This window comes from Epinephelus moara, chromosome 13 (genome assembly GCF_006386435.1).
Source record: "Epinephelus moara isolate mb chromosome 13, YSFRI_EMoa_1.0, whole genome shotgun sequence".
Lineage (NCBI taxonomy): Eukaryota > Metazoa > Chordata > Actinopteri > Perciformes > Serranidae > Epinephelus > Epinephelus moara.
In genome coordinates, this window is record NC_065518.1 from 14,180,750 (window position 1) to 14,198,967 (window position 18,218).

At 41.7% G+C, this 18,218-nt stretch overlaps 4 protein-coding genes across 4 annotated transcripts in view; 2 read left to right on the top strand and 2 right to left on the bottom strand.

The window, feature by feature from the left end:
- Positions 1-63: 63 nt before the first annotated feature.
- dnajb12b (DnaJ heat shock protein family (Hsp40) member B12b) lies at positions 64-8,554 on the top strand. The gene is made up of 9 exons (XM_050060761.1): positions 64-891; positions 2,176-2,356; positions 2,436-2,581; positions 2,672-2,845; positions 4,722-4,792; positions 4,942-5,051; positions 5,541-5,713; positions 5,878-6,019; positions 7,702-8,554. Exons 1-8 carry the CDS (start codon positions 759-761, stop codon positions 5,997-5,999), a joined length of 1,110 nt encoding a protein of 369 aa, XP_049916718.1. The 5' UTR covers positions 64-758; the 3' UTR covers positions 6,000-6,019; positions 7,702-8,554.
- A 751-nt stretch (positions 8,555-9,305) lies between these two features.
- ddit4 (DNA-damage-inducible transcript 4) lies at positions 9,306-11,119 on the bottom strand. Its single transcript, XM_050060500.1, has 3 exons — positions 10,961-11,119; positions 10,494-10,718; positions 9,306-10,405 (listed from the first exon to the last, which is right to left on the bottom strand). The coding sequence occupies exons 2-3, from the start codon at positions 10,672-10,674 to the stop codon at positions 9,906-9,908; spliced, it is 681 nt and encodes a 226-aa protein (XP_049916457.1). The 5' UTR covers positions 10,675-10,718; positions 10,961-11,119; the 3' UTR covers positions 9,306-9,905.
- A 2,454-nt stretch (positions 11,120-13,573) lies between these two features.
- anapc16 (anaphase promoting complex subunit 16) lies at positions 13,574-18,192 on the bottom strand. Its single transcript, XM_050059682.1, has 4 exons — positions 18,053-18,192; positions 17,602-17,755; positions 14,252-14,326; positions 13,574-14,155 (listed from the first exon to the last, which is right to left on the bottom strand). Exons 2-4 carry the CDS (start codon positions 17,741-17,743, stop codon positions 14,046-14,048), a joined length of 327 nt encoding a protein of 108 aa, XP_049915639.1. The 5' UTR covers positions 17,744-17,755; positions 18,053-18,192; the 3' UTR covers positions 13,574-14,045.
- Positions 14,334-18,218, top strand: part of LOC126399584 (testican-2-like) — a 109,383-nt gene continuing 105,498 nt past the window's right edge. The window contains exon 1 of the mRNA XM_050059662.1: positions 14,334-17,018. Coding sequence (XP_049915619.1) covers positions 17,007-17,018 — 12 coding nt within the window. The 5' untranslated portion in view covers positions 14,334-17,006. The remainder of the gene's footprint in view (positions 17,019-18,218) is intronic.

Genomic DNA, 18,218 nt, shown 5'->3' on the forward strand with positions numbered 1-18,218 from the left:
AAAATAAAATAAAATAAAATAAAAATAAAACAGATAAAATAAAATAAAAAAATAATTCCTGTCCCTTAATTGCCCAGAAGTGTTTGTAGTTTCAGTAGTTAACTCCACAAAAACCACTATGCAAATATGAATGTAGCTGAACTATAAGCAAGCTGCTGCAAAATGTAGTTAAACTTCTAGGTTAGTAACATGTAGTTCATTAATCCCCAGCACAGATTTTAAACATATAACCAAAATTATTTCAGAGAATTACAACAGCCAAGGCAAAATTTGTTACAAAAAAGCTTAAAATGTGTGGGATTTTCATAAAGTTATCTTTGTGTCGATAATAAAATCATGTAAACTGTGTTGATTAAAATCTTAACCAGTCCATACATGACACAGCATACATAAAATTCCTAATATAAGAGTGACAACAGGAAAAGTGGTTTCAATATCTGCAAAAGGGAAAGACATTACTCTCAAATCTAACTGCAAGGCATTGGCTGGAATAGTAAATAGGCTATTATTGATTCATTTGAAATTAATTTCTGTAGCTTTGGGTATTTTAAAATCATGTTAACATTCAGGTTAAATCTATGTAATTAAAAAAAACACCCTACTATCAGTTAAATTGGTTTGGGTATGTTAAAAGTCATGGGCAGTATATCACCAGCATCCCCAGCTGCCAGAGGTTTGCAGCAGCAGCATCCTCAGCACGTCATCAGCAGGCGCCTGTATTTACTTCTGGTCCAGTTCGCCCGCTGCTGCCCGCTGCAATGGAGGTAAACAGGGACGAAGCGGAGCGCTGCATCGACATCGCGACTGCGGCGCTGACCAACGAGCAGCCCGAGAAGGCGCAGAGGTTCCTGGAGAAGGCGCAGAGACTCTTCCCGACAGAGAAAGCCAAGGGTGAGTTAAGATGGCCGAGCCCAAGTGAGGGGCGCTTCAGCTGGGGAGGATCGCAGCATCATCACCTGCAGCATCACCTGCATCCCGGATGAGCTCTGCGGCGCATGTAGCCGGGGCCTGTGGTGGCTAACGAGCTAGCTGATGTAGTTAATGTGTCCATCATACCAGCTCCTGTGTGTCATGATGTCATGGATTAAACTGTAGAGCATAGCTATGAAATATAGCATGAAACAGATGTGTTAAATGTCATGTATGTTATTATATAAGATGGCTGAGGCTAGAAAGTCTGTCAACTAAAGGGCAGGAGTGGGAGAGTTTGTCACAGACCTCTGCATCCCAGAGAGCCAGCTTCTCATGTGTTAACATTACACTCACTGGCCACTTTATTAGGCACACCTTGCTAGTACCAGGTTGGACCCCTTTTGCCTTCAAATCTGCTTTATTCTTGGTGTCATAGATTCAACAAGGTGCTGGAAACATTCCTCAGAGATTTGGGTCCATATTGACATGATGACATCACACACCACATCCCAAAGGTGCTCTATTGGATTGAGATCTGGTGACTGTGGAGGATGCTGGAGATGATTTGAGCTTTGTGACATGGTGCGTTATCCTGCTGGAAGTAGCCATCAGAAGATGGGGACACTGTGGTCATAAAGGGATGGACACGCTCAGCAACAATACTCAGGGAGGCTGTGGTGTTTAAACCATGCTCAGTTGGTACTAAGAAAATCTCCCCCACACCATTACACCACCAGCATCAATCTTCTATTGTCCAGTTTTGGTGAGCCTGTGTGAACTGTAGCCTCAGTTTCCTGTTGTTAGCTGACGTTGCTGCCACGTGATTGGCTGATTAGCTATTTGCGTCAACGAGCAGTTGACCAGGTGTACCTAATAAAGTGGCCAGTGAGTGTATGTCCCTAGACCCACCTCAAGAGATACTAGACAGAACCGGCTCGCCAAAGGGTCCAATCCGGCCCACTATATGACTTTGCACACCTAATGTTGATGCACTTGTGAAGGCTGAGAGGTTTCAGGAGCAACTTAAACAGTGAGTAGATACTTGTGACCAAATAATCCATCCATAAAACACTTTCTTTGATTGAGGAGCCCGTGTCACAGCCTCTGCTAATGCAGTGAATGCAGGGAATTCATGTGTAATACCTGACAGCTGCTGCAGGCTCATCTTAGATAAAAAGACAGATGTTCCTTTTCAGCCACTCCCATGTTGGATGCACGTCTGAATGTTTCATGTTCACCACGCTGATATTGTCTCCCCTCCAGTGCTGCTGGAGCTGATAGCAAAGAATGGATTCACACCTCGACAAGGCAGCGGCCACTCAGACTTCAGCGGGGGCTCTGGGCCTCGACAGCGGCAGACCAACAGCGAGGACACCAGACCTGAAGAAAAGCCATCAGACACCTCAAAATCCTACTCGGCAGATCAGCTGGAGGCTGTGAGGAGGTAAGGGAATAGTTTACTTTATTGGTTTACTGGAGATGTGGTTGACGCTGACACTGAGAATTGTGTGTTCTCTACGCAGGATAAAACAATGTAAAGACTTCTATGAGATCCTCGGGGTCCAGGCAGACGCCTCCGATGATGAACTCAAAAGATCATACAGAAAACTTGCTTTGAAATTCCATCCAGACAAGAACCACACTCCAGGTGCTACGGAGGCATTTAAAGGTGACAGAGAGCCCAATTAGAGGTCATAAGTACGGTGTCTATTAGCCTCTCTTTGTGATGATTTGACGTCTTAATTTTCCTTTCCAACAGCTATTGGGAATGCGTACGCTGTTCTGAGTAACGCTAACAAGAGACGACAGTACGATCAATGTGAAGAGGAGAGGAGGCATCCCTCAAGACACGGCCCAGACAATGGAAACTTCGAGCCAGATATTTCACCTGAAGACCTCTTTAACATGTTCTTTGGAGGAGGTTATCCATCAAGTTAGTGTCACTGCTTTGTGTTTTAGTACCAAGCTTGTGATATACTGTATCTTCTGCCTATCCAGCAGAGTATAATTTTGGCATTATACATTCCTGCAAACCACGCCACATTTGTATGTTTCATATACATCATATCATCATTTCTGAAGTGAAATACAACATGTATATGAGCTGAGTTTCTCATCACCTAGCCAAGACAGCTGTTAAGCAGCAGACAACAACAGACCACATTTCCAGCCGTGTTCATGGCAACAAAACCAGGTTTTTGTCAACGACTTGTCGAACATTTCCAGCCATCTTTGTGGTGAAAAAAAACAGGTATTTTTTAGGAACACATCAGGACATTTCCAGCTGTGTTTGTGGCAACAAAACCAGGTTTTTGTTAACGACATGTCGGACTTTTCCAGCAATGGTTGTGGTGACAGAACTGGGTATTTTTTAATGACACGTTGGGACATGTCCAGCTGTGCTTGTGGTGACAAGACCAGTTATAGTTTGAGAACGCGTCGGGACATTTCCAGCTGTGTTGGTGGCGACAAAACCAGGTTTTTGTTAACGACACATCAGACACTTCCAGCCGTGTTTTTGGCGACAAAACCAGGCATTTTTTGTGAACACATTGGGACATTTCCAGCTGTGTTTGTTGCAACAAAACCATTTTTTTAACAACATGTTGGTATATTTCCAGCAGTGTTTGTGGTGACAAAACAGGTTATTTTTTAATGGCCTGTGGGAACATGTCCAACCGTGTTTGTGGCAACAAAACTGGTTATTTTTTTTAAGATTATTTTTTGCCTTTAATGGATAGGAGACAGAGAGAGAGAGAGTGGGGACTGACATGCAGCAAACGGTCGCAGGCCAGACTCGAACTCGCGACTGCTGCAGTGAGGCAATGCCTCTGTACCTGGAGCACCAGCACTATCCACCATGCTACTGAAGCCCCGTAAAAACTGGTTATTTTTAACGGCATGTCAGGACATTTCCAGCTGTGTTTGTGGCAGCAAAATTGGGTATATTTTAACAACAGTTTGGGACAACTACAGCTGTGTTTGTGGCAACAAGACCAGGTATAGTTTGAGAACACGTCCGGACATTTCCAGCTGTGTTCGTGGCGAAAAGACCAGTTATAGTTTGAGAACGCGTCGGGACATTTCCAGCTGTGTTGGTGGCGACAAAACCAGGTTTTTGTTAACGACACATCGGACACTTCCAGCCGTGTTTGTGGCAACAACACCAGGCATTTTTTGAGAACACAGGAAATTTCCAGCTGTGTTCGTAGCAACAAAACCATTTTTTAACAACATGTTGGAATATTTCCAGCCATCTTTGTGGCAACAAAACTGGGTATTTTTTTTTAATGACCAGCGACAAATCAGGTTATATTTTAAAGGCGCTTCATAAAGTTTCCAATCATGTCTGTGGCGACCAAACCGGTAATTTTTTAATGGCACATTGGAACATTTCCAGCTGTGTTTGTGGCGACAAAACCGGATTTTTGTTGGCGACATGACAGGACATATCCAGACATGTGTTTGGTGACAAAACGGGGTACATTTTAACAACAGTTTGGGACATTTCCAGCTGTGTTTGTGGATTAAGCTTTTAAAAATTTAAGATTTTAACACATGATCTCTTTCTAGTGGTTTTGATGCCTTAACCTAATCACACGCTAACCAAAGCGTCGTCACAACATAAATTGAAACCTAAAGAAATGTAAATATTCCGCATACCTGCTACATATGAAACATAAAAATGTAATATATTCATGGTTTGCAGAAATGTACAATTCCCACATTTATTCTGGCGACTGGGTTGATTCATTGTAATACCTGTTATGATCTGTCTATTAAGTGCTCCATGTGCTCCATTGATCCAGGTAATGCTAATGTGTACACCAATGGGCGGATGCGTTACCCAAGGCGAGAGAGAAGAGAGCGACAACGGGATGTGAGTTTGATGTTATTATTAGAGCTCCTGCAGATGTGAAGAGATATTGTTGAACAGCAGGGGGAGACAATGAGTTGTGTGTGATTTATCTTTGGCAGATGTGTTTGACTCAGCAGAGAGGTTTTGACACTGCATTGTTCTCTCTGCAGGGAGGCCTCGCTCTGTTCGTACAGGTCATGCCCATCCTCATCCTGGTCATTGTGTCAGCCCTGAGTCAGATCATGGTCAACAGCCCCCCCTACAGCCTCAGCTTCAGGCCGTGAGTGTGATCCCCTGATCTGGATGCCTGCCTAAGAAGGATATTAAATAACAGGGCTAATTGTTGTTCGGCAAAACTCCAGTAGACTTAGACAAAAGATTATCTACACAATCCCAACACAAGTCTATTTCATAATTGTTGTATTTTCTTATTTTTGTACAAGCCAGAGAGCGAAGAACGGTGTTTGAAGTGCCACTGCCCCATAGTATTACATCCTAAGACAGATCCATTGTTTTGACTTTTCAGTTTCTTGTTTGATTCCGAAACAACATCTTGATGCTGCCTCCCAAATCCCAAGTAATCTCAGACCTCTTCTGTGTTGCTGGCTCCATTCATCTGGCCTCCCTCCATGCTGCCTGCCTTTGTGTTTCAGATGCACTTATCAGCCATGAGTCATGTTGACAGAGACAGGCGGTGCAAGATCTGTCATCTTCGTGCTGCAGTCGGTCACATGATATCTCTCCCACACTTTGTCCTATCTCCACGCAGGTCAGCAGGTTACACGCAGAAGAGGCTGACGGAGAACCTGAAGGTGCCATATTATGTGGGGGAGCACTTCTCCAGGGAGTTCACCGGCCTGAATCTGAAGAATCTGGAGCGGACGGTGGAGGATGATTATATTTCCAACCTCCGCAACAATTGCTGGAAGGAGAAGCAACAGAGTATGTTTGCCAAGAAAAACAAATTACGCTTATTTATTTATTTAACCATGAATATTGACTGTTCTTTCTGCCGTTATCAGCTCCAGGGAAATGATTAAAGACGCATTTTGATTTATATCACCCCTCATATATCTTTCATGAATTGTTTCTTGTGTTTCCTGCAGAGGAAGGCATGCTTTACAGAGCTCGCTATTTTGGAGACACTGATCTGTACCAAAGAGCGCAGAGGGCTCGCACACCCAGCTGCGCCAAGCTGTCTGAGATCTCAGCTTCATTCCATGGTTGATGCTGCTTTCATAATTAAAAGCAAGTCCTCTGCATTTTTCTCATTTATAAACACATTTTGTAGCAACTTCTAGGCTTGGGTGGTATCATTTTTTTTCGATATACCGAATTTAAAAATCCTGAAGGTAAAAATACAGACGCTCATCTTTCAACAGCCCTTTTTACACAAAGATTAAAATGACACACCCATCCCACCCATGGTCCCGTCCTGCCGGCTGTCCCAGTGCTGTTACCACCTCCGTTGCCTGCTTAAACTGGATTTACACTTGTGCGTCAGCTCTATGCAGAGCCTACACTGTACCCTACACACGTGGCCTACACCGTTGTGAGCATTTATACTTGTGCAGTGGTGTGTCTGTGTCACTCTGCAGTTACACCTCCAAGACATGGTGGAGGTTTCTGTGGAGTGCTGTAAAGTTTAGTTGATTCAAAACACACATTAAACATGGCTTAAAAGCAACAATTTCAAACACAAGTACACAAATCAGCTTCACTATAACTTGCAGCATTCACAGACAAACACTTGTCTTTAACTAGACACGTTTTCCCCACAAATACAACATGCTAACGTTATTAGCACAAGCCTATGGCATTTTACATTTTATAAATTAGCCTAGTGGCTAGCAGACTTTTCCTCTACTTATATGAAGCCAGGGACAACAGCAACATTTAACAAAGGTAACGTTACAAGCAGCAACGCAGACCTCCTGTTTAATTTTTGTAAGCTGAAACCATTTCCCTCATTGGAACCAAAGTTTTTATTTACTTTAATTTCACAAATAAGTTAAGTCTTGCGTGTCATTTATCCTTCGGAGATTAATCCTAGCTTCATATGAGCAGAGGAAATCTCAGCCTGTTGCTAGGCTAATTTATACAATGTAAAATGCCATAGGCTTCTGTTAATAACGTTAGCATGTTGTATTTGTTTAGAAAACGTGTTTAGTATAAGACAGTTGTTTTGTCAGTTAGAAAACGTGTTTAGTATAAGACAGTTGTTTTGTCAGTGAATCTTGTGAGTTGTAATGGAGCCTAATTGTGTGCCGTTACCTTTGTTAAATGTTGCTGTTGTCCCTGGTTTTATATGAGCAGAGGAAAAGTCCGCTAGCTGCTAGGCTAATTTATACAATGTAATATGCCATAGGCTTGTGCTAATAACGTTAGCATGTTGTATTTGTGGGGAAAATGTGTCCAGATAAAGACAAGTGTTTGTCTGTGAATGTTGCGAGTTATAGTGAAGCTGATTTGTGTACTTGTGTTTGAAATTGTTGCTATTAAGCCATGTTTAATGTGTGTTTAATGTGTGTTTTGAATCAACTAAACTTTACAGCACTTCACAGAAACCCTGCCACCAACTAGTGTTTTGGAGGTGTAACTGCAGAGTGACACAGACACACCACCGCACAAGTATAAATGCTCACAATGGCGCAGGCTCTGCATAGAGCTGAGGCATAAGTATAAATCCTACTTAATACGATTACATTTCTTGACGTTAACTAGACTGAAAAAGAGAGCTAGCAGAACGTAGCAACTCGTCAGTCCGGGGGTTAGTGTGTGTAGTTAGCGCCACACACAAATAGACATATACCGTATAACCCTGTGAAATTTCTGGAAGTTATGAAAAAATAGATACCGCCCAAGCCTAGTGACTACCTGCTTGTTCTGTTTCATTTTACAACATGATTTTTTCCCCTTCTTGTCTCCAGGTTTCCAGAATCCACACAAAAGATTATCGGCTGTAAATAGATGAGCTTTAACAATCTGGAGACGGAAGATGATTCAACAAGCAACACAAACAAACCAGCACCAACCTGCATCAAAGTGATCACACAAACTGGTTTAAGCCATTTCTGCGGACTTTTAGTATGTTGAATTAAAATATAATATGAATATAATGTTTTGACATGGAAAAAAGAAAAACACTTAAAAAAGCCAAGCCCCAGTTGTGACTGGGAGCTATGAAGCTGGCAGAGGTCACTTTACGGTTTCTGTGAGAATGCAGTACGAAACCAGACTGTAGCGAGGTTAGATATAGTCATACGGATGTTATTTATGTAGCAGTTTATTAGGTACCACAGAGAACACTTCCTCTTTTATTTCACACGGTCAAATCAGCGGAGCGGACGAGTTCGGTTTGACTTCAAATGCACATTCTGAAACTATGCAGGAATAATGTGAAACCTCTGATGAATATATAGTCATAACGTCCAGGGTTTGTCAGACACTTGAACACCTGAGATTCGTCTTCTTCTGCTGTGTGTGTGAGAGATAACAATTAGGAAATGTCCTTTTACACTTTGCCTCTTTTAAATGTAGTAGGGATAGAGTTATGTATGTTAACGTTACGGCACTTCACAATAAAAGCCAAGGGAATGAGAGATGTGCCTACCCACGAAGTGGGACTTTAACAGGTTCTAGTTTTTGAGTACAATGTCTCTGATGAACATCTGTTGGAAGAAGCTATTTTTGTCACGCCTTTTGAGTTTATAGTATGCTATTTATGTTTTAATTTATTTTAAAAAAAAAAAGGATTATCAGGCTAGGACAACAACACAGATCTCGCTCACCTTTTCCACCATGTTTTTACTCCCAGATGAAAAATAAAATATGGATGCTTCCATCGTGTTGGACGTGACTCATTGCTCAGAGCAGAACAAGCACAGAACATCAGAGTCAAAAGCTCAGTCAGCACATTCAGCTGAGAGGCTGGCTCGCTGAGAGTGGGAACTGGAAACATGGCTTTGCACACGATCACATTTTAGAGGACGTGCAGCACGTGCCGGCAAGAAGTACAGCGTCACATTCTTTCACCGCAAATGTTCTCAGCTGTTGTTGGCGGATGTTGTGCTGCAAAGAGTTGTGACTCGTCGCAAAACTTTTCCGAGGATGTGGTTGATCATGGCTGGCTCACTTTTAAACTGATCTATAATCAAGATATAGCTGAACATTGTTACTCTCTACGACAGTTATCTTAGTGTTCTGGGATAGTTTGTCAACGGGTGCAGTTTCGTATGTGTTGTGCATTTAGAGGAATCAAACCCTTGCATTTTTGCTTCATGCAGAAACTTTACCTAAGTTTCATAGGTGTAGATTTCTCATGATTTAGAACAAAATAGACAATGTATACACCATAAGTCGGTGCATAAAATTCACCAGAAGACAGGAGATTAAGTGTTTGACAGTCAAAACCCCCCACAAAATGTTAAAATGAAACCTACGCCCCTGCAAATTTCCATAGGACACCTGAATCTGCATGCAACGCTGCAAATGCATGACCCAAAGCTGAAATAAAACAGCAGAGAGAGAGAGCTGTTAAAAAAAATAATTTATTTGCAGTCATGAAAGTACAAAAAACAGTGCAATGTTATGAGTATTTGAATGTCAAATAAATAAAAGGTGAAAGCAGGACAGGTCTACACAGATACAAGATCAAATTACACTTGAAATCTTAGCCGCAGCTTGCACATAAACTGCACAATGCAAGCAGTGGTAAGCCTTTGCTCATGGATTCAAGCAGTCACTAAGGTCCCTAATGGTTTGCATGGTGTACAGTTCGTCACTTGGTGTACATTACAACTTAATGCCATGTATAAAAAAAAAGAAAAAGAAAACACAATGGTCTTTAATCATATAGCTAGCTGCCGTTGTGTTTCAATAGAAACTGAGGTACGCACTTCCGCAAAATGCCGGTTTATCACATATATCATGATGTACAATGTAATTGGAAAAGCAACACTTGCTCCAGATACCATGGACTCCCTTACAATGGGAACAATGGGCTGCATCGTGACAAAGTCCATCCGTACCCTTCTGAAGGCATCATATACATGTACTAATAGTCATAAGGCCCTTCTGTGAGCTTTACTGGGCGTTTTAAAAACGCAGAAAAACATCAGGTCCTTTACATTTCTTAACATTCCTCAATGAGCAGTTCCTCGGAACAATACAGTTTCTTCTTAATCACACGGAAACCGGTGCTAAGTTTAATAGCTTGTCTCACGACTGGAGTGGAAGGGGACTTTGTACTAAATAGTCCTTGGATCTTTGGCCACAGTCCGCCAGACTCCAGCCTCAACACCAGAGTCAGCTGGAAGGTGGGGACAAGGTAGGGGTCCACGGACAGCTGTGCCATGCTCTCGCAGGAGGCCCCTTGCTCCACGCAGAGGTCGATGAGAGCCCCTCTTAAGCCGCAGGGCTCGCTAGCAGCCAGGTGAAGGAGCTCCTGTCCGATGTGCTCCAGAAGTTTCTCAGGGATGAGCAGTTTGGTACACCGCAAGGCGCAGTCTGAGTCTTTGGCTTCTCTCAGGCTTCCTGCAATTAGGTCCACGACTTCTTTCAGGATTGTCTCCTCCATTGGATCATAAAACAGGTCCTCATTGCAGGGGGACAGGTCACCGGAGACATCGGACCCTGTTGAGAAGACACAATGAGTTTGAACCATGAAGAAGAGGAGAAGCTAGTTTGAGTCTGATTCATTAATGATTGCAGAGTTGTTTACCTGAGTCTGAGAGGTCACTCCTGCTGCCATTGTTGGACCCTGACTCCATGCTGCTGCTGGCTGATGTGCTGAAATCAGCCCATCTTTGCACCAGTTTGCCCCAGGACAGCCTCCTGGGACTGCTGTCCACTGGGGACGGGGGTGGGCTGCCCATATCAGTGGGTGCAGATAGAGCAGGCATAGTTATTCTCTTTGCAGTATTCAACAGCTCCTGTGGTTGGTCAGCTGTTTGTGAGGAGACAAAAACAACAGATAAGCACTCAAACTCGACATGAATGACACTAATTCAACATTAAACATAATTAATATTAAAACACAAGTGTCGTTTAAAGTGTAGTTTGTAAGGGAATGTATGAACAGAACAAGTACAGCAACAATAGTTTTGTTTTAAGAAAGCTAGCTGCTGTTAAACAGCTCAAATTAGCATGTAAGCTAGCAAAAATCAGCAATAATGACGTAATACTTACAGCTTAATCGATAGCGTTGACGTTCAAGTCCGTTGTCGATGTTCCAGATATTTATTCGACTGGTTATTGTCTGCAAAAACAACCATCTGGTAACTTCTGTCCTCCGAGCTCCTTCTGTCACACACCAGCTGCCGAGCTCTGCGGGTTCGTCCTGCAACAATGTTTATATACTCCCCCGCTAGGCCACGCCCACACGCACCCAGCCAGCCAATCAAAAAGGGAGGCACGCCATCGGAGCTGTATCTTGCCTGGTAACATGCCAGCAGAGGAGAAAGACAAACAGGAGGAGGAGAAGGGGGGCTGGGGGTGATGAATAGCAGACCCCAGTGTTATGGAAATATACAGGGGGCTTGCCTGGGCTTGTCATATTGTATGTCTTTGTTTCTTATTATTCAAACGCATTAATAAATGGCTGTGCTGTTTGTGCATGGAGCGCACTGGCTGCATTGATTAAAGCCCCTGTGCAGGCTCGGCTTAGCTGGCTCAGTGTTGCAGTGTACATTACGTCACCTGTTTTTGCTCAAGCATTACATCAGAATTTTTCATCTGCCTCACAGAGGTGCAAACAACACAGTGGGCTGCATGAGAGGACACAGTGTACGCGATCAAAAGATAATAAATAGGTGTTATGATCGTGGAGACGTGCATCTTTCTACATTTGGAGCAATTTAGAGGAAAGGAAATGCACCAGCACAAACAATGCTATTTAATTATTTGATTTGATTTTTGATTTGATTTTTATTTGTCTCAAACAAGCACAAGCATAAAAACAGGCAGTATATGTAATAGAAAAAAAATGGCACACTGTGATAACGTGCAAGTTCGAGAAGGGGCTGAAGGAAGCAAAGCTTATCCCCCCTTACATTGTCATATAAGCACATACATAATCGATAAATCTGTAAAATCTTAAAAATGTAAAACATTTAGTCTTTAATATGAAATAGAGCCCTGCTTATAAACATACAAGGCTAAATAAAATCCTTTCTAAAAAAAAGTATAAAGTACAAAATTAGCAGTCCAGTTCTTTATAGCTGACCAAGAGTGATTGTTTGTTGTTGTGTTTAAATTGTTTTAAGTTAATGCACATTTTTGTGTCCTCATCTAGTTTATTCCACAGTTTTACACCACAGACAGAGATGCACATACTTTTCAGAGTCCAAAGGATGGTAGGATGTTTAAAATTATGATTCCCTCTTAAATTGTATTTTCCCTCTCTGGCCATGAACATCATTTGAATGTTGCTTGGTAACAATTTATTACAGGCTTTAAACAGAATTTGAACAGTTTTGAATTTAACTATGTCCCTGAATTTTAAAACACCCGATTTTAAAAACAAAGGATTAGTATGATCAAGGTACCCAGCATGATGAACCATCCTTATGACTCTTTTTTGTAAAGTGCTTTTGTATGCATTTCCCCATACCTCAACACAGTAGGACAGATATGGATCAGTAAGTGCATAGCACAGAATTTGAAGTGATTTCTGATCTAAAACGTGTTTAGTTCTACCCAGTATTCCAATGCTTCTGGATACTTTGGAGCACAAATATTTGATGTGAGGTTTCCAGCAGAGTTTATGATCAATTAAAACACCACGAAACTTAATTTCGTAAACTCTTTCGATTTCAACATTTTCAATTTCCAAATGTACTTCTTGCTTAATTTGACGATTTCCAAATATCATAAACTTAGTTTTGTTCAGGTTTAACGATAATTTGTTTACATCAAACCAACACTTTATTTTTTGCAATTCACTTTTGACCACCAATAATATTCCTCATGCAATATGGCTGTCACAATATATATTCTGCTGCTATCAGTGTTTTAAAACATTAAAAACACTGCACAGGAAAAATTAAAAGAGTGAATTTGCAAGTGAGTCACATGCCAAATCATGAAAAACTTGTCATGCAAAGCAGAAACTATCTGAACAGTACATCACATACATAATATGTGCTCAACACAAAAAAAATATTTGGAAAGCAGCCAAATATACTGTGGTGCTACACGTGAGGGGGATGGACTGTACTTTAAGTCAGAGAGGAAATGAAAGACATAAACACGTGTGGAAGGCACAGCATGTTCTAAAGGGGGGGGTGTTGTGAATCGAGAGTCATCCTCGGAAAGTTTCAACTGAGGAAAATGTATTTGTTCCTTTTTTAAACACAAAGAATGTGGACAAAAGTGAAAGGCTCCAGTAAAAGCAGACATTTCAGAGCTATGCACAACAACTCCTCCAAAGTGGATTCCTAGAAAGTGTGATGCAAAGCGACCTTTTGAACTCCTCGGGAGGAAATTTAAGCTGCAGCCTGGAGGTGTGTCTTGTTATGTCCAGGGCCGTCCTTAGACATTTACTCCCAGAACAGTACATTCTGTACGCTCCCCACCCGTTTGTTTGAAAACATCCATTCACTGAACAAAACAGCAGCGTTTCCTCGCTGTCAACACAGCAGGGAAGTGACACGGAAACAAATCGCATCAGTGGGCGTCGGAGTCAGAGAAAAACTGAACAGTCAACATAAAACAAACTAAGATTTAGTTGCCTATCTAGAAATTAACTCAGTGACGTTCGTGGGACAAACAACAGCAAGAGAAAACAAACAGTACAAGGAATGTGACAAGTATATGACTTTATTTACAAGCTCTCTTTGTTTTGAGTGCTGCTGCAGAGAGCAGCGCCGAGGAGCAGGCAGCAGGTTTTCAGATTTATGAGTTACAGTGCAGCCATGTGGAAACACAATGCCTCACTTCAAGGGATTTATTACCAAAGATATTATTTCCCTGTTACACTGAGGCGAAGGGCAGATTGGAAAACACATGTGACAGCCTGCACCAGCTGAAAAATATATTAATAATCTATTACAACATTGTGAATTTAGTTGAGAGTAAAAAGAAGATTTTGTTGACGGCAATTTGTTACTGTACGCTTTAATAAGTTGCTTTAAAAAAGAGAAACCATGCTCATACAATAGTCATAAATAAAACATCTCACATTCAGTATCTCCAGATAATATTTAAGATATAGAATAAAACTATAAAGACGCAATAGAATATTTATGAACCAAAGGCATCTGGGTCTGTTTATTTAAGACGGTGTGAATCCCAGTAGCTGTTCTATGGGTTTGTACCGCCACTCGTCTGCTTCCAGCTCCTCCACCAAGCTTGCGAGTTTCTCCATCCGTGACACTTGTTGATCTGCGAGAACACACACAAGTGTTACTTGACTGAGGGCGCCAGGTTTGCACGATCAGCCAAAACAAACATATTTTGCATGAACAGTCAGCGACTCACCGTGTTTAACCTGTTTAAGTGTGGAGGCAACTTGGTAGCTGAACACGGACTCGCACAGAAATCTGTCAGAGCCGTCTGAAAAGAAAAACATCATGATTAGCTGAATATTTTACCTTGATTACGATTAATGAACGATTATTTTGTTTTTGGTTTTTGTTCCCTGACAAGGTTTGTACAGTAGATATGCTATGGACTATTAAAGCTGGGATACTTTTTCTAATGAAAGAGTGCATGTTTTATCATTGTGATTTTAAAATAACTGAAGGAAACACACACAGATGAGCTATTTATGATTTTTTGTTGAATATTTCAGGATTGAAATCAAAGCTTGTAATGAAAATGTCTTACGAAAAGGTCGCATTCTAGTTTTAATGTAAAAAGGAAGTTCTCTTAAACAGTATAAAATAAATAACTTTGATAATGCCTTGTCAAAAATAAGAACTAACACTTGCTTTTTACGACATGAGTTGTGCACGTTTGGCACCACAGTTTGGTAAAAAGAAATATTTGGCATGGTGTGTCTTCTGTCAAGGGTTTTAACAAGGTGTTTAAACCCACTGTGCTCCACTGTAGCAATGGGAACCATGTCCTTCGTGATGGAGTAGGAAATGGCGTCACTTATTTCTTTCCATTTTCTTGAATCTTCATATTCAGCAACATGAGTCACGTGACTACACATGCACTGGTATGTTTTTAAGGGGACAGTGCAAGAACAAAGACGTCGGTTTGAGGCTCTGAATGTCGGTGTCGATTATTTTTCGATTAACTGCCCAGCCCTTTGTGCAGCAGGTAGTGACACCTTTAATTTAGGGAGGGGGTGGAACGAAGGCGGTGATGCTGATGAGACAGGTGCACATCTCATCCCATGCTCACGTGTTGGGAAGACTGGGGCGGTGAAGTGCAGAAAAACCAGTAGGCCTGAAGCTGTTGTAATCTGTGTGTAGTGAGTTTGAGTGTTGTTCAGATTTATTGTTTCAATGCACTTCAGACATGCTTCCCTGCTGGGTTGAAGGCGGCTGGTAGTCGGTGGGAAAGTAGACTGACGTAGCAGGTGCTTTAAATTTTAACCATGTAGTTTAACATTTTTGTATATATATATGTACTCTGTAATAAAGTGTTTAAGATGATCCATTTGTGTCTCTGCAGAGCATCAGTGGTCCATTAGCTGCTCTTGCTGTGGGACTGTCCGGTCCACCCTGGCACATAAGCTGGTAACGGGCAAAAAGATATGGGTTTGTTTGTTTGTTTGTTTGATCTGCCTACTTCCCTCACTAATTACCAACTCGCTCAGGTTGACCCCAGTCAGACAGTCAGGGCAGGCTGAAAGTGTGCCGTGGTTGACTGACCGTGAGGATAATCATGTGTGGAAACTTTCGAAATGTGTTAGCACTTCGAGTACCAGATGTATTGATTGCGGCGTGCACGGGTGCGACATTAGAACTTAAACCCTGCCTTGTAAGTGATAGCTGGGGGGCAAATCCTGAGGAGGGGGAGGTGGGAGAATACAGATTGTATGTCGAACTTCTGTAATAAAAGACTTTTTTCATACCTCATCCCCTGTCATTTCTTATGCTAGAGCCCATGTTAGTTTATCAATGAAAACGTGACATAAAAGAATGTCCTAAAGAATTAATCCAGCAAGTCACCACTTACTTGTTCATTTGTTCTCTCCCTTTTAAATTTCACTTCGCCATTGCCTCTTAAACAGATGCATGTGCGCTCGTGATTTAACTCACCAATGCACATGCAGCACTGTCATGTGCAGCTAATATAGTTCGGTTGCCTATGATATAACACTTGGAATGACCATGACCTGGATGACTGAGAATCTTCACCAACAGTCTTAGTCTTCCATCTATGTATGTATTTTCAGGATAATTTCATGCAAGCAATGTTTGTTACATGAGTTGATGTGAACAAGACTTTAAGGCCGTTGAATGTATGACCCTGTTATGTAACTAAAAGATTCCAATGGTGGTGAAGCCTTGGTGTTCACAAGGCTAACAGAAAGTCAAAGCGATGTTTTAGAAGCTACTCCTGAAAGAAACGTTCAGGTTAAAAATTATGCAATTTTCAGCCTTCAGAGTTTTGTAAATAAACAAAGAGAAAAGTTTGAGACCTTTGGAGTTTCTGCAAACCAATTCATCCCTTTGTAAGCTGTTTTTAACCTTGTAGCACTCAAAAACTAACCACATGAATTGGTGTATTTTGAAGCGGAGGTGCCCGATTGCCTTTTACCTGCACCTGCACTGGTAACCTGGTCACTTTACAAGGTAGCTACTTTGTTTTCAATTGTACTGTGCAGTGTGTATGTCCTGCTTCTGTTATGTTAGGCACATGAATTTACTGTAGTCTGCACTGTACCTTCAATTTTATTTTCATTTACTGCACCTACTTGTTACATGTAGGACTACAGATGGAAATAAGCATTTCTCTAAATCTGGTGCAACCATGTTTTCATTTCTTGTAAATGATTAATGACATTGCACACTGTCTTCTTATAAATCAATAAACTTAACCAAATGAAAAGATAAATGACAGCCAAACTTTAAAAACGCTGGCAGCTGTAGCTCAGAGGTGGAGCGGGTCGTTCACCAATCGGAAGATCGGCAGTTTGACCCCTGTTTCCTCCAGCCTGCATATCTGGCACCTTGTATGGTAGCCTCGGCAACCAGTGTATGAATGTGTGTGAATGGGTGAATGTGACTCGTAGTGCAAAAAGCGCTTAGAGTGGCTGGATGACTAGAAAGGCGCTATGCAAGTGCAGGTCCATTACCATTTGGTAATCCATTTTGGCATTTCCAGCTTCTTCAAAGGCTGGATTAAAAAACATTTTGTCTGCGGCACAATAACAACGACTTGTCACTAGTTTTCAGCTGTGACTGTTTCAGCTTTTTAGTTCTAGCTGTGAATGTTTAATTTTGGTGATTCAGTGTAAAAGGAGATCTTTGTTGGCTTGAGCAGCTTGGGAAATGGGTTTAAAGGTCTTTACTGTGCAGCCCACCAATTTCATTTCTTCATATATTATAATCTTGTTGTTCCAGCCGACAAATGAGGCTTTGAGGAATTTGGAAATGTCTTCACAGTAGTTGCAAGACTTGCCAGATCTTTTCAGAGTTGGGCTTGTGTGAATCATTTAGAGACCTGTACTTAAATTCAAATGCACACTACTACAATCTCAGTTAGTACATTAATTGCAAGAGAGGCACAAGCTGCTTTGAACTAACTTAGATGGTCCAGCACTTTAACATACAGTGTGTTGTCAGTCTGATTCCTTCAGCCCCTGCTTTGGTGGGAATAGGAAAACAGCTAAGTAGAGATGCCTTTAGCTGCGTGTTTTCTCATCTCACCTTCCATCATTTCACCTGCTCCTTTAGGATATGTGTACAGGACTTTCCTTGGAGGGATGAGCTCTGAAGCACTGAACCCAGAGCCAGTCACCGAGCTGCCGCTCACTCCTCCCGCAGAGGAGGACGAAGAAGACGCTGCCATCGCCTTGGAAAACTTTAAAACACACACAAGAAAATATGTTGTACTGCTGCTACAATCTACCAAGCAAACATAGGGAAGACTAGCATTTTAGTTATCACTATAGCCACACCAGCCCAAGAAAGCTAACGTTAGTATGTTAGCTTTCCTGTCTTTCAGTGATAGCAAGTTATTAACTGCGACTTCTATGCTAGGTGGCTAGCAAAGAAGCTAACTACTCTGGTGGCACCGATGTGCGCAGCGACCATTCACTATTACCGTTGCTAGACACAACATGGCAATAAGTAACCTTACTAAAACAATAAAACTTACCGTCTATGTCCTAGTATCACTATTATGGACTCGAATCCGCGCAGTTGGTTTTGTTGTTTATATGTTTCAGCTTGCCACTATTCACGACAAAGATGGCGGTTTACGTTTGAAGCGGCGTCACTCTTGCCGTAGAGTTGAAACTAATGGGGACGGGTCATTTCCGTTA